This window comes from Zootoca vivipara, chromosome 1 (genome assembly GCF_963506605.1).
Source record: "Zootoca vivipara chromosome 1, rZooViv1.1, whole genome shotgun sequence".
Classification (NCBI taxonomy): domain Eukaryota; kingdom Metazoa; phylum Chordata; class Lepidosauria; order Squamata; family Lacertidae; genus Zootoca; species Zootoca vivipara.
In genome coordinates this window covers 10,095,646-10,110,143 of record NC_083276.1, presented here as the reverse complement: position 1 = coordinate 10,110,143, position 14,498 = coordinate 10,095,646, and the positions used below count along the sequence as shown (strand labels likewise).

The window sequence follows — 14,498 nt, the reverse complement described above, 5'->3', positions numbered from 1 at the left end:
AGGCAATCAGATAAGGCACAGGTGTTAAACACAAGGGCCGCGGGCCAAATCCGGCCCGCCAGACCTCGTCATGTGGCCCGCCGATCGCCCCAGCCAGCGGGACCCAGCCAGCGGGACCTTGCTGCTGAAGCGCCGCGCCAACAAAGCGCCGACAAACAGCTGGGGCCGGGGGGGGGGGGGTAGAAAGGCGGCCGGAGCAGCGCTGCGTGGAGCGCCCCGAGCCACAGCAGGAGAAGGAGGAGGCAGCTTGCCGGGTCAGCGCCCGGCAGCGCCGCACGAATAGTCCCAAGCCTCTGCGACGCAGCTGTGCTCTGTAGCACTTTGAATCCTCCTCCTCCTGCCACGGCTCGGCGCCTGGAAACGGCTGCTGCTGCTGAAGCACAAAGCACCCAGCAGCGCCGCGTGGAGGAGGAGGAGGATTCAAAGTGCTGCAGAGCACTGCTGCGTCCCAGAGGCTCAGGACTCTCCGCACGGCGCTGCCGGGCACCGACCCGGCAAGCCGCCTCCTCCTCCTCCTGCCTCACCTCCTCCTCCTGCTGCCGCGGCTCAGCCTCACAAACGTGCAACTCTGAGGCTTTACGCACTTCTCCTAAAACGGACACCCACTGTCTCACGCTGCACGGGAAATGCTTTTTGCCCCTGGGTCCCTTCGCGCTCTTTTCTGGCGCTGAATCAAGGCGGCGACCCCCCCTTCCCTTTCTTTCTTCCTCTCTCTCGTTCTTATTCTTTCTTTCCCTCTCCTTCCTTCTTTATCTCTGTCTTCTCTCCCTCTTTCTTTTTCTTTCCTTCTTTATTCCTTCTTTCCTACTCTTCTTTCTCTCACTCTTTCCTTCCTCTCTCCCTCCTGCTCCCTCTTTTCTTCCTTCCTTCCTTCCTTTCTTCCTTCCGTCCTTCCCATCTTTCTTCCTCTCCCTCATTCTTATTCTTTCTTTCCCTCTACTTCCTTCCTTCTTTCTCCCTTTCCGTCTTCTCTCCCTCTTTCTTTTTCTTTCCTTCTTTATTCCCTTCCTTATTTCCTACTCTTCTTTCTCTCCCCTCTTTCCTTCCTTCCTCTCTCCCTCCCACTCCCTCTTTTCTTCCTTCTTTCCTTCCTTCCTTCCTTCCTTCCTTCCTCCCCTCCCCTCCCCTCCCTCTCCCTCTCCTCAGAAACATAGGATGCTGCTTTATACTTCTGGCCCTTAAACCCTGGAACCAGGAGAGCAGCTCCAGTGAGTCAACCTCAGCCAGTCCCTTTGGTGAAGGTTGGTGGCTCACTGGCAGAACATCTGTCCTGCATGCAGAAGGACCCCAGCATCTCCAGGTACTAGTAGCTCTGCAAAGGTCCTGCATGAAACCCTAGCGAGCCTCCACCACCCAGTGCAGTTACCAAAAATCATTTTTCAATAAATTGTACAATAATTGTACATTTGAATATCTACTTGCCATTATTCTGACTATGTTTCTGCTTTCAGAGCTAGTTATTACTTACATTATTACAAAAACAGTAATAATTGAATGCAGTGACAATAATTTATGATAATAAAGAGTGGACACATAGTCCTACAGATACAACCGGCCCTTTGAGGGTGACCAAACTGCTGATGCGGCCCCCGATGAATTTGAGTTTGACAACCCTGAGATAAGGCATTCTCTCTTTTTTCCACCAAATAAGGTATTCTCAAATAACCTGGCAGACAGAAAAACAACAACATTCAAATTTCTGTTGTAGATCGCCTTTTCTGTGATGTATGTATGATGTAAAAAATTTTATTATTATTTTTTACTTTCTTGGGTTCCATGATCACTGCAGATGGTGACAGCAGTCACGAAATCAAAAGATGCCTGCTTCTTGGAAGAAAAGCAATGACAAACCTAGACAGCATCTTAAAAAGCAGAGATATCACCTTGCTGAGAAAGGTCTGTATAGTTAAAGCTATGGTTTTCCCAGCAGTGATGTATGGAAGTGAGAGCTGGACCATAAAGAAGGCTGATCGCCGAAGAATTGATGCTTTTGAATTATGGTGCTGGAGGAGACTCTTGAGAGTCCCATGGACTGCAAGAAGATCAAACCTATCCATTCTGAAGGAAATCAGCCCTGAGTGCTCCCTGGAAGGACAGATCGTGAAGCTGAGGCTCCAATACTTTGGCCACCTCATGAGAAGAGAAGATTCCCTGGAAAAGACCCTGATGTTGGGAAAGATTGAGGGCACTAGGAGAAGGGGACGACAGAGGACGAGATGGCTGGACAGTGTTCTCGAAGCTACGAACATGAGTTTGACCAAGCTGCGGGAGGCAGTGGAAGACAGGAGTGCCTGGCGTGCTCTGGTCCATGGGGTCACGAAGAGTCGGACAAGACTAAACGACTAAACAACAACATGTATGATGTATGGAGGGGTGGTCTTGAGCTCCAGGGCAGGGAATTTCAAGCACACATGGTTCAGGGTCCTCCTCCTCTCTCCTCCGTCTGAGGATCTTTAATAAAGATCAGGCTTACTACCTGCTTTGCTTCTCAATATTCTCTGGTTGGCCTCTGTTATTTTCTCCAACCGATGGAGAACCTACAAAGGACACTATAAGGGCACTTGTGCACCCTATAGATGAGGGAATAAGAGCAGGTTTTGTTTACAACACCCCCAACTAATTTTTGTCATTTTTGCATGGTCTATTTTAGCACTGTGTGGTTTTTCAACACATTGGCCAAAATCAGTTTTGAAATCATACCAGGATAATGATTTTGACCTGGCAATACGCAACAAGATATTGCTCCTGGCTTACGCGAGTGAGAGAAGGGCAGCTGATTTCAAGGCACCGCTGATATTTCAAGATGATCTCAGCTGATAATGCTGCTGATCTGAGCTGCCTTCCCTCACACAGATGGAGAACAGGGCAGCTGACTGCCCTCACTTCAAGGCACCGTGGCACTGAGGCAGAGCAGCTTTTCTCAGTCAGCAGGAAAGTAGCATCTGCCATAGTGGGTGTGCATCTTCACTGGCTGCCCCGTTGGTGTCAGCTTGATGCCCCCCCTTCCCCCCGCTCAAACCAGGTGACTCCACTTCCTCTCCTGCCTCCATCCACCAGATCTCCAAGGCTGCTCCTTCCCTCATCTCCATGCCTGATCTCCAATTTCAGACATTGTGATATATATACAGTGGTGCCTCGCTAGACGAATTTAATTCGTTCCAGAACTCAATTCGTCCTACGAAAAATTCGTCTAGCGACTCCCGGTTTCCCATAGGAATGCATTGAAACTTAATCAATGCGTTCCTATGGGCTCGGGGGGACTGGCGGCGGCATGGGACGGGGCTTCGGAGAAGGTCTCCGAAGCCCTGTCCGATGCTGGCTGTGTGCAAGGCGGCAGCGGGGTGGGGAGAAGCGTTTCTCCCCTTCCCCGGCATGGGTCGCGGCTTCGGAAGTCTCCGAAGCTGCGTCCCATGCCGGCTGTGCGCGGCGAGGCGGCGACAGGGAGAAGCTCATAGCTACGCTAGTGCATAGAGTTATAAAAATTTTCAAAAGTAGGGCATTCGTGGCTTGGCTTTTGAGAAATAGGGGGTCCTCAGTAATTAGCCAATAGGGAACCACTGATTTAAGGGATCACTGGCTGAGCCAGGAGGTTTCTAATGCAGCCAGGCTATGCTGGCAAAACTCCCCATCAGTGGGATCCCAAGCCTGTTCAGCTTGGTCATGTACCTGGCAACCTGGTGTAACTTTAACTGCGGACATACTGGTGTAACTCCAACCCTATTTTAAAGGTTTGTTTTCCCTCTGCCACTTGTGAAACAAGTTTGGATCTGGTGTACTTTACACTGGCTTAATTGTGTATAGGATTACCGGTATTCCCTTAACTGATTAATCACATGAATTTGGCTAATTCATCAGTTAAGATTTCTTTAAGTGGGCACCAGCTTGACATAATGTGTGTCGTTGCTTTCGTTTTACCCTGAATAAGAGCTATACTGTATAGGTACATCTTGAAACATCCCGGGTCCCCCAGGTATTTATTTATGTAGATCGCCACTGTATTATTCAGTATAAAAACCATACGAGGCAATAATTTCTTGAAAATTTGAGGTGGCTTAAGATATTTTGTTAGCTCAGCTGACAAGCTCCCAACAATGGGTACAGACATGTGTGCATTCACACACGGAGTTAACGTTTTACTCATGCAGGAAATGTATGGTCACGTGCAACACACAGCTCCCTCCAGGAGTTTTAATGCTGTTAACTGTGTTTTTAAATACAGTTTCAACCAAACCCCATTTGCCACTAAATTTGCCAACACACAGGCTGCACATCTAATTCTCTAAAGGGAAAAAAGCTCTCACTTTAATGGGCTTACAGAAATTGCTTTATGACTCTTAGCTTTGACTTCATGCATAATACAAGGAAAAGAGCACTGTGTATAATCACTGTGTGTGCAGGATATGAAATGGAACACTGGGGCTGCACTGACGACAGCAACAACATCAGCCATGCTTTGAACAAATAAAACTGGGGACATGACAATGGGGTTCCTCACTTTGGCCAACAGACCCCACCCTTTAGATCCATAGTAAGCAAATATTGCAAAATGAGATCAAAATAAGCATAAAAAATTATTAACAGGTTCTCCCAGTACCACCCACAGAAGTCCACAGGATATCTCCTACTTCTTTCATTTTGTTTGTATACTGCCCTTCATCCAAAGTTCACAGGGCAGTTTACAACATAGAAATACAAAAAAAGAACACAAAATACATAGCAAAGCAAAAACAAACCAATAACCCCTCCTCCCACAAACACATTTAAAAGCCCACAGAACATTCAATCAGCCAAAGGCCCGGTTACAGAGAAACATTTTTGCCGGGCACCTAAAGATATGTAATGAAGGCACCAGGCAATCCACCCCACGGAGAGGGAACCCACTGCAGAAAAGGCCCGTTCTCAGGTTCCCACCCTCCAGAAGTCTTATGAAGGAGGCACATGAAAAGGGGCCTCAGGTGATTATTGCAGGGTTCAGGTTGGTTCATATGTCCTGGTGGCAAAGTTTGCAGATAACACCAAATTATTCAGGATGGTAAAAAATCAGATTGTGAAGAGCCAAAAGGATCACTTTACTGGTAAGAAGGTCAGTTCTTGTAAGAAGGTCAGTTCTTCATGGGCTCCCAAATACAGTTGTGAATGGTTCTGAGATCACTAACATCTTTCAGAATCGTTGGCTTCAATGGGGCATTCATATCTAAATAACTGTATTTTTATATTTTTAACTCGTTTTCTGCATGAATACTCTCACTGTCAACTTTGCTACTATCTCTCCCTTCCTTAGGATTACTGCCACTCAAGATGCCAGCCACTTTCACATTTTCCACCAGTCCTTCCATATTTGACAGAAACAATTCAAGACCTGTCATATTCCTCATTGCTTCTTCCATTTTCTGAAATAGGTTATCCTCAAGAAATTACTACACAGCCCATGTTTTGCCTCCAACAAATTAGGATAGATGAATTAATAAACCATTAATACCAGTTTATATACAGTATACTTGACAACTTTGCTGACTCCATAAGAATGCATTTCATCTAATTCTGTCATTCCAATTCCATGCCCATGCCACGTCTTTCCCCACACCTTGCCCCAACCTTCCTTGCTCTTAAAATTACAGAATGGCCTGCAGCTTTAATTCTGCATTTCTCCAATTTTGCTTTAAGCAATCTAACCCTCCTAATGTATTTCTTAATCAACTTCAATAGTTTTGAAGCATTATGAACTCAGGTCTGCAAATAAATTACCAAGTTCTAAATGTCATTAGAGAACTATCAGCAGCAGCAGCAAAAAGAAAACACACACACACACACACACAATTTCACCAAATGTATAGCTTTCTTATTTTTGCATACCGTAGTATTCAACTCTAGGGGAATATGTAGTAAGAATGCTTCTGCCGATTCGTTTAAAAAGTACTTGCATTAAGAAAAAGAAAAGAAGGAAAAACATTATTTTTTTCACTTCATATGCACAAACTGTCCATACTGTTTTGGTTACATGACTCATTTCTCTCAGCTGTATCATTATTAAGTGGCCTGGTACAAATGTTCCATGAATACTAACTGTGGTCAAGAGATCAGGAACATGCAATAAGCTTGTAGGCTTGAGCCCAGGCCAGGGAGCAAACATATCATCAGATTAATAATAATAATAATAATAATAATAATAATAAGTGGTCATCTGACTGGGTTACCAGTCAGTTGGAATGCGAGGACTGTGTCAGTCTTCATTTTATATAATGCATTTGTTTTAGTCTTTAAATTGTAAACTGCCCTTGGGTGCCTTGGTACAAAGGCCATATGTAAATCCAATAAATAATCAGACCTGTTCTTTGATCTGATTTCAGGAGATTAAAATCAAGGGGCAAAGATTGCCCAAAATGAAGTGGAGGAAATTCCAGGATGAAGGATGTGAATAAAAGAGTTTCAATGTTTTTATTTGAAGAAGAGCAAGTCAGGAAAAATAACCTGGCTGAAAGATAAAAACAGGCTAAAAATCATTAGCATTCCCCAAGGGAGAAATAAACTGGGAAGTTTGATGATATATTCCAGCACTATGAAGTGGGTGGAAGAGAGAGGGAGGGATGGAATTTACGGTGGGTTAACTGCTAAATTAAGTGGTAAATTACTGACCTCTACATATGAGATCGAGATTAAATCTTAATTCCCTTTCCTCCAAATCTGTTTCACCTTGAATGACATGACAATGTGAGGATGAACTAAAGCCAGTTTGGGGGGTGGGGGAGAGGTACCTAACTGATTAAGTTATTCCAATACTTACTATCAGGACACCCAGTTCCTTAAACAAATAAATGAAGTAAGCAAGCATCTGTTAACCATAGATCATTCCATCACATGTAAAAAGTATAGGGGTCTGGATTTGGATTAATATCCCTATTCCATATTTGTTGCCAGTCAGCATCCATCTGTCTCAAGAGACAATGGGGTGCACATCTGGGGATAAAGGCAAACCGCTGTATTAGCAGCACTGAAGTGACCTCACCAGGGCACAATATCCCTCACCAAAGGTACTACCCTTCCCCAGAGGTACTACCCCATACACCCCTTTCCCCTATAATCTATTTGAAATTAAAGTCCTGTATGACCCTCTTGAACTTGTCTGTCCCAAGTCTAGCCTTGGCCCTAGCACAAACATGTCAAAGTTTTGTTCTAAATTGGAGAGACAGTTAGCTAAGAGAAATAATATTGTAGCTCTCAGGAACACTATTGTCCTGATGGTTGTGAAAATACTGGGTGGGGCAACTCGACATAGTGGGAATTACAAATTGCTACTAATTGTTTAGGACTTTTCCAATAATGATGATGATGCCCCACTCATGTGGCTGGTATACTTCTCCACTTCTAAACTGTGCTTTATTTTTTAAATTATCTGAACACAGGATGTGTCTGTTGTTGTTGTTGTTGTTTAGTCGTTTAGTCGTGTCCGACTCTTCGTGACCCCATGGACCATAGCACGCCAGGCACTCCTGTCTTGCACTGCCTCCCGCAGCTTGGTCAAACTCATGTTCGTAGCTTCGAGAACACTGTCCAACCATCTCGTCCTCCATCGTCCCCTTCTCCTAGTGCCCTCAATCTTTGCCAACATTCAGGGTATTTTCCAAGGATTCTTCTCTTCTCATGAGGTGGCCAAAGTATCTCCACTTCTAAACTGTGCTTTATTTTTTAAATTATCTGAACACAGGATGTGTCTATTTCTTGCTAAAGAATCTTTGCTAAAGATTCTGAACTGTTTTCTGCAAATTGAGATGTGGAATTTTAATATGCAATTTGCAAGCTGATTTGCAAGCTGATTTCAGTGACTTTGCTGTATCATTGGACTTTCAAGTCTGTAAGAAATAAAATACTTGCCTCATCCACATTTTCCAACTAGTTACATTTATCTGTACCATCTGAAGCCTGTCTGTATGCCTGTCCTTGAGGCTAGCTCTCTAAAGGAGTGGCGCTGTGATGGAGTGCCTGACGGGCACTAGATTGTAAGAACATACTACCTTCCCAAGTTGCAATTCAGAAACTTAACATTCATTCCCATGAACACTAATTCATGATCATCAAAGAAAGTTTCTGGCAGTTTCCCTCTCTACACTCCCATACCCAATTCCTCAACTAGCTTCTGTTCCAGGTAATTTTCAAACTGCCAGGGTGCAACAGAGGTTTGCTAAACCAGTATTTCCATCTTGCCTCTCTAAGGCGACAATCCTACGTATACCCATAAAGCAGGGGTGCCAACTTGAATATTGTGTGGGCCCAGGTGAGCTCCGCTCCGCATAACTGATCACATGACACAGTGCACACACACACACACCATATGAATGGAAATATGCCCATCAACTTGGGGGGGCCTTGGCCCCACTCAAATATTTTATTGTGAGGGCTGAAGAAATCCAAAAGATGTGCACTCAGAAGCGAGTCCCAGTGCATTCAGAAGCAAATCTAATTCTATTCAGCATACTTCCAGGAAAGTGTGCACATGATTGCTTGCAGACTTAAAGTCAATAAGCAGTATGGGAAGGACAAATGACCTAGTCTGAATTTCAGCACTGCAACTTGGCGCTCAAGTGTTCCTTAAGTCAGGGCTGGGGAACCTCTGGCCCCCCAGATGTTGCTGAACTACAGCTTCTATCAGTCCCAGCAAGCATGGCCAATGGCAAAGGATGATGTGAGCTGTAGTTCAGCAACTTCTAGAAGACCAAAGGTTCCCAACACCTGCCTTAAGTGACCAGACAACTTAGAATGCCTCAGCCAACCGGCAGTCATGCCATACTTGTCAGTTCACAACCGTAGCAGTTATCAGTCATAGTCACAGTCACAGTCACCTATACTGACTTCTTAATTTTACCCTTATATGTTCAGAATAAATTACGGTACATATGAACACTCCGCTAAACTATATGTTTGCTGCTGGGGGGAGCCAAGGGTGCAAAGGAAGGAGTGCATGACCTGTGAAGTTTTTTTTGATGTCGCAAAGGATGCTGAGGCCTCTCATGCCCAACCACTTTTCTGACCTTAACCACATTTCTCAGGCAGCTGTTTGGAGACAACCAAAAGTCTCAAGCAGGCCATTAACAACTCCTAATGTTGTTGTTTGCACTCTTCTGTGGTTCCCGCTCCCCCTCAGGGGTGCATATTCAGTTGATGGAGGGCACTGACCAGGTCCATTGCCCATAACACCTGCCCCCATCAACTGAAAGTGTGCCCCAGAATGCCTGCTATTAGGAATTACAGGTGAATATCACAAATGTTAGTCCCTTGCAGGAGGGCCTGTTCGCTATCACTAATCTTCTGACTGAATAACTCCTCATAACCTTCCAGGGAAACTGGATTTAAGAAGACAAATGACTGAAAATAAAAAGCAGGTTCCACTGGTAGACATACTTCCTCTCAAACCAACTCTTCGGCAGTGCTTTACTTTAAATATATATACATTCAAGTCAACAGGCAAAGCTCCATGAACTTCAAATTGACAAAACGCTTGTCAACAAATGCCAATGAAAATAAAATTACAACATCATTCCCACAGTTTCATTTGCTCCTGGCCCAAAAAGGAAGGAGGTGGGATTATGCACAATGGCCAGCCAACTGCTTTTCACATCCAAGTCAGAAGAATGTCCTCATCCACCCCAGTGCTGTGTATATTAATACAGACTGTTCTTTCAGCACCTGGGGAATCTGCCAGCACAGTGCTGCACACGCTGGAAAGGAGTTTCTCAGAGACAGAGTGGCAGCAAGCCAGAGGAGGGCTTGTTACACAGATTAAAGTCTGCATTCCTTTCTACCGAGTGAAAGAGAATACCCACCATGCACTGACAGTAAGGCGGCCCCAGATTAAGCCACAAAAGAAGACAATTCTGCAAGCAGTCTGCTTCTTTATACAACCTTTTAGAAAAGCATTTTACTTTCAAGCACTGTATCTGGGACATGTGTGCGTTTTACTTTGGTGGGACTCAACAAGCTTAAATCCAAGCACTCCAGTTTAATAGTGTCGTGGAGTAGACAGCCCCTGTCACCAAAAGAAGACGGAATGGAGAGATAGGGAAAGAAGTGAAATACACCCTTCAAGGATTCCTTCTAGGAGTCATTGTTGAGGATATGAGAGACACTCTTAAAACAAAGAAATTGTTTAAATGCTAATACTAGCTAAGTAAAAGCTGCTTCTCTGTGAGCCGCTCCAACATGGCTGGAGTAATTTTTAGATCAGCAATGGGGACCCTGTGGCCCACCATATGCCGTTGCACTCCAACTCCCATCAGTCCCCAGTGAATGGTGAATGCTCAGGGATTTTGGAAATGGTATCCAACAACATCTGGAAAACCACAAATTCCCTGCCACTGGTTTAAATTGGCCATGGAATCACCAGCAAGGGAGCTCTCTAGGACAGTCTTTGCCAACCCAGTGCCCTCTAGATATTCTGGACTACAACTCCCATCAGCCCCAAGCAACACAGCTAATATTTTATTTGGAGGCATTTAAAAAATACATGCATGAACATCTTTGGGCTAGTTGTAGTGACCATTGCTCAGCATGGTTACTTATCTATTTTAAGGGACTTACTGAAACTACCAGAACTTTATGAAACTAAACTTTTGGGGAGAAAAATCAGGTTACATGCACTCTTACAGGGCATGCTAGCAAGAACTCATGAGAGAAAAAATCAGCCAATTCTTACATTAGAAAATAGACAACGCCCAAGATTAGTCTAAAAGTGATGAAGGGTATCACACTGAAAATAACAGCAGTGTCAAACTACCTAAAGAAAGCTCAAAATACAGAGGAAATAAGAAAAACAGCCCATTGTGATTTTTAAATGTAGTATTCATTTTCTGCTATAAAATTTGATTTAAAATATACAGTAATTGCACTATAGGATTTTAAGAATAAAGTATGCATCATAATGGGCATAGTATACCAAGCAGTATGTGCACACACACACAGAGAGAGAGAGAGAAGCCCATGTGATCGGTGTACAGCAGGCATCCCCAAACTGCGGCCCTCCAAATGTTTTGGCCTACAACTCCCATGATCCCTAGCTAACAGGACCAGTGGTCAGGGATGATGGGAATTGTAGTCCAAAACATCTGAAGGGCCGATGTTTGGGTGTGCCGGGTGTACAGTATGAAAGCTACATCTGATGTAAATATGGAAGGTTGGCCTTCTGCCCCTGCTTTGTCAACAGAGCAGTAACTTTTAGTTCCTGCAGTCCAAGTTCCAGCTTCTCTAACGCAAAGGCACTGAACAGGAGAGCACTCCCTCCAAGTCTGAATCTGGCTCTGAGTCTAATCTGGCTCTTGACACTAATGCACAAGCCTGCCTCCATAAACAGATGATGCACATAAGTAGCATTTGTTGGGTTGAAATAGCGAGGGTTTATTTATTATTAAATGTATGTCCTGCCTTTCTTCTATCGAAGAGCATTGATCAGACCAAGACTTACTTAGCCTGAGTAAAGTTCCTACATTAGACCCACCCTTTCCGTGATTTTATTTCACAACAATGTTAAAGATTGTTTGGGCAGGAAGTGTTGTTTCCCAAAGCACATAGTTTGTCTTTTGCAGGAGGCCAGTGCAGAACAGATTGTAAGAAAATACATACATCTATTCCATTTCGAGTCTGGAATCATCATAAATAATGGGAATGGGGGATTACGAATCTGCCAGATTTCAGTACAAAGATAATTGTGGAGCCTGAACTTGAAAACAACCTTTTACACACTAATGATTGATTTATATTTATTTATATCCTACCTTTCTTCCATTAAAGAACTCAAGGTGGAATACACAAGTTTCCCAAGTGGTCTCCCATCCAGAAACCGAACAGATCCACACCCATTTGGCATCAGGAAAGTAACTACATCATGTTTTCTCAGACAATGCCCTGGGAAACAAACTCCCTCTATTGCAAGTTTATTGAGTGCTTGAAAACTTGTGGGGTTCAGAGACTGCACTGGAGAAATTGGGTACAAGGCGGCTTGGCTGAAGTGCCACCAGTCAATCTAATCAATCTGACATGTGCCAATTTCCTGACGTAAACCCCCTCTTCCAACAGAACCCATCACACAAGAAGGTGTTAGAATAGTTGTCCATCGAAAATGGCTGCTCCTTTCTGAAACACTGTCCACAATCAGCAGCTGACAAACCCATGATCGTTTTAGGATAGAACTATTTAGCAGAGCAGCCTTCCCCTTAGTTTTAGTTCTTAAATCAATTATAACAAGTTACCATTTTGGAGAGTCTGCGCCCGCGATTCCTTTCCCAAGTTGACGTGAAATCCTCCGACTGTTTGGGTTTTTCCTGCCGCTGCAAGGAACGAAAAAGAAAAAGCTTGTCAAATACTATAGATTAATGGAGGTATTACAATAAATCTTGTGATGGCTCCCTTTTAGTAAGTGTTTCATCTAACAAACTTCAGTGGTCCTAGACACAGAGGCTCCTCTTATACTGATTAAGGATCCAAGAACACTTGTAAGGGAACTCAAGAGCTCTCCTTTCTGCAGCTTCTTCTGCTTCTACCACAGACAGAGTGCAACAGGCTCTCAGAGTGGGTGACTGAAAGGTTGTGTAATATATATTACTAGGGGCTGCCATCGCTGCTTGCTCTGCTCACCCACTCCATCCAACCACCTCTGCCCTTACCACGCAGCTGACCAACCAGACTCTCTTTACACCTTCCCCCATACCTCACCCCAAGCCTCTCCTCTCTCACCCCATATCCTTTTAAAGGGAGGAAGAGGAACTTCACACAGCAGTTTGCTAAATAACTGTGTGAAGTGTCTTCTCACTCTCTGTTAAACAGCTTACCTGGGCCAGCCAGCCATTCCTCATGCTGCATTTGGCAAAGCAACCGTGTTTCCCGGAAAAGAAGACACTGTCTCTTTATTTTTCCTCAAGAAGACAAACTATGGCTTATTTTCAGGGGATGTCTTATTTGTCTTATTTTCGGGAAAACAGGGTACCTATTGGCGGCCATGCAAACTGCAGAGTGTGATGACACCTTACATTTTTATGTAGGGAGAAAAACAGTGTGTGGGCACATGCCAACATTTCCAAAGATTCTTACTGGGTTTTCAAAGTCGGACTGCATGTTCACCACTATAGTACTTTGGGGTTTAGCAAACTTCCAAAAGGTAGCAAGCAAACACATCAGGAAGCCTCTAAGAATATGTTTCCTGTTACCTTCAAACTATGATTACCAATTTAAGAACAAGCCAGAATACGATAAGATACCTCAGTTCTGTCCCCATGCTGTTTCACAAACTACTAGAATGGGATCATACAGAGCTTTGGAGTACGCTATTATCAGTATACTGGCGATTTACAGCTCTATTTCTCCTTTTTATCTTCGGCAGGTGAGGCAGTAGATGTGCTGAATCAGTGCCTGGTTGCATTAATGGACTGGATGAGGGCTAATGCACTGACACTTCATCCAGACAGGGTCACACTCCCTCTGAAGAAGCAAATTCAAAGTCTGAGGGCTCTCCTGGATCCACTGCTGCCACTTGAGATACAGGTGCCTTCGGTGACACAGAGTGCCTTCCCCCAGCTCAGGGTAGTGGCCCAGCTATGACACTGCATGGTGTGCAAGGCTAAAAGTGCATGGGTGCAAGACTAAAAGTTTTTTCCCCAACAAATAAATTATTCCAGGAGCCATCAGAACCCATTCCAAGGTGATGTGTCCAGTCAGAAGGAAAAAAATTAAAATGAAAAACACATTTCTGGTTTCTATGCCATTTATGAAAGGTGTCAATCCAGACACCTTTCAGCATATATATTTTTTTGGAAATCATTTGCATGTCAAGTTTCAGACTTATCCCAGTTGACAACAGAACAATTTGTGCTAAAAAGTGGTTTATTTATCAGAACTATTGAGCCAAGGAAGCTGATGATGCGGAAGTAACTATGGTAGGAATATTAATTTTTCTACCGCAAGAGAATATGTGGGGGTTTAAGTAATATTTTCACCACTGCACTCTTATAAAGAGAAAAATGCCACATACTAAAACAAGGAAGGAAACCTGTAATATCTGGTACTTTGCACACTTATAATGCAGTCTGTCACTCATGCAGAAAGGGTCCAACCAACAGTGAGATAACCATGGATTACACTGGCTACATTGGGAGACTTAAGATACAAAAGCTAGATGCTTCAGTTCCATTGTATCTGCAAACAGATAGCAACAAATGCAAAGAATCTTAAATTTTTCAGTCTGAGGTTTCCAGTCAAAAGCTACTGCTAAAAGACGGCTATTCTCAGTTTCTACCATTCAGCTGTCAAGCAATTTTACAGGAAAGTAAACAGATCTGAACACTGTCCAGTAGAGACAAATTCTGTCAAGCCCATTCTCTCCACATACCCCCACCCCACCCCTCTTCTATTCCCAGGTATCACCCCAGTGGGAGTCAGATTCTGAGGTTCTTCTCTGGATGAAATACAACTCTATAAAAAGCAAGGGGGGGAATCAATGCAGTCACAAAGTGCACAATTCA

The 14,498-nt window shown here is 44.0% G+C and overlaps 1 protein-coding gene across 1 annotated transcript in view; it reads right to left on the bottom strand.

Moving 5' to 3' along the window:
- BRF1 (BRF1 RNA polymerase III transcription initiation factor subunit) overlaps positions 1 to 14,498 on the bottom strand; it is a 202,258-nt gene that overhangs the window by 178,010 nt on the left and 9,750 nt on the right. The window contains exon 2 of the mRNA XM_035104684.2: positions 12,234 to 12,311. Within this exon, the coding sequence (XP_034960575.2) occupies positions 12,234 to 12,311 (78 nt within the window). The remainder of the gene's footprint in view (positions 1 to 12,233; positions 12,312 to 14,498) is intronic.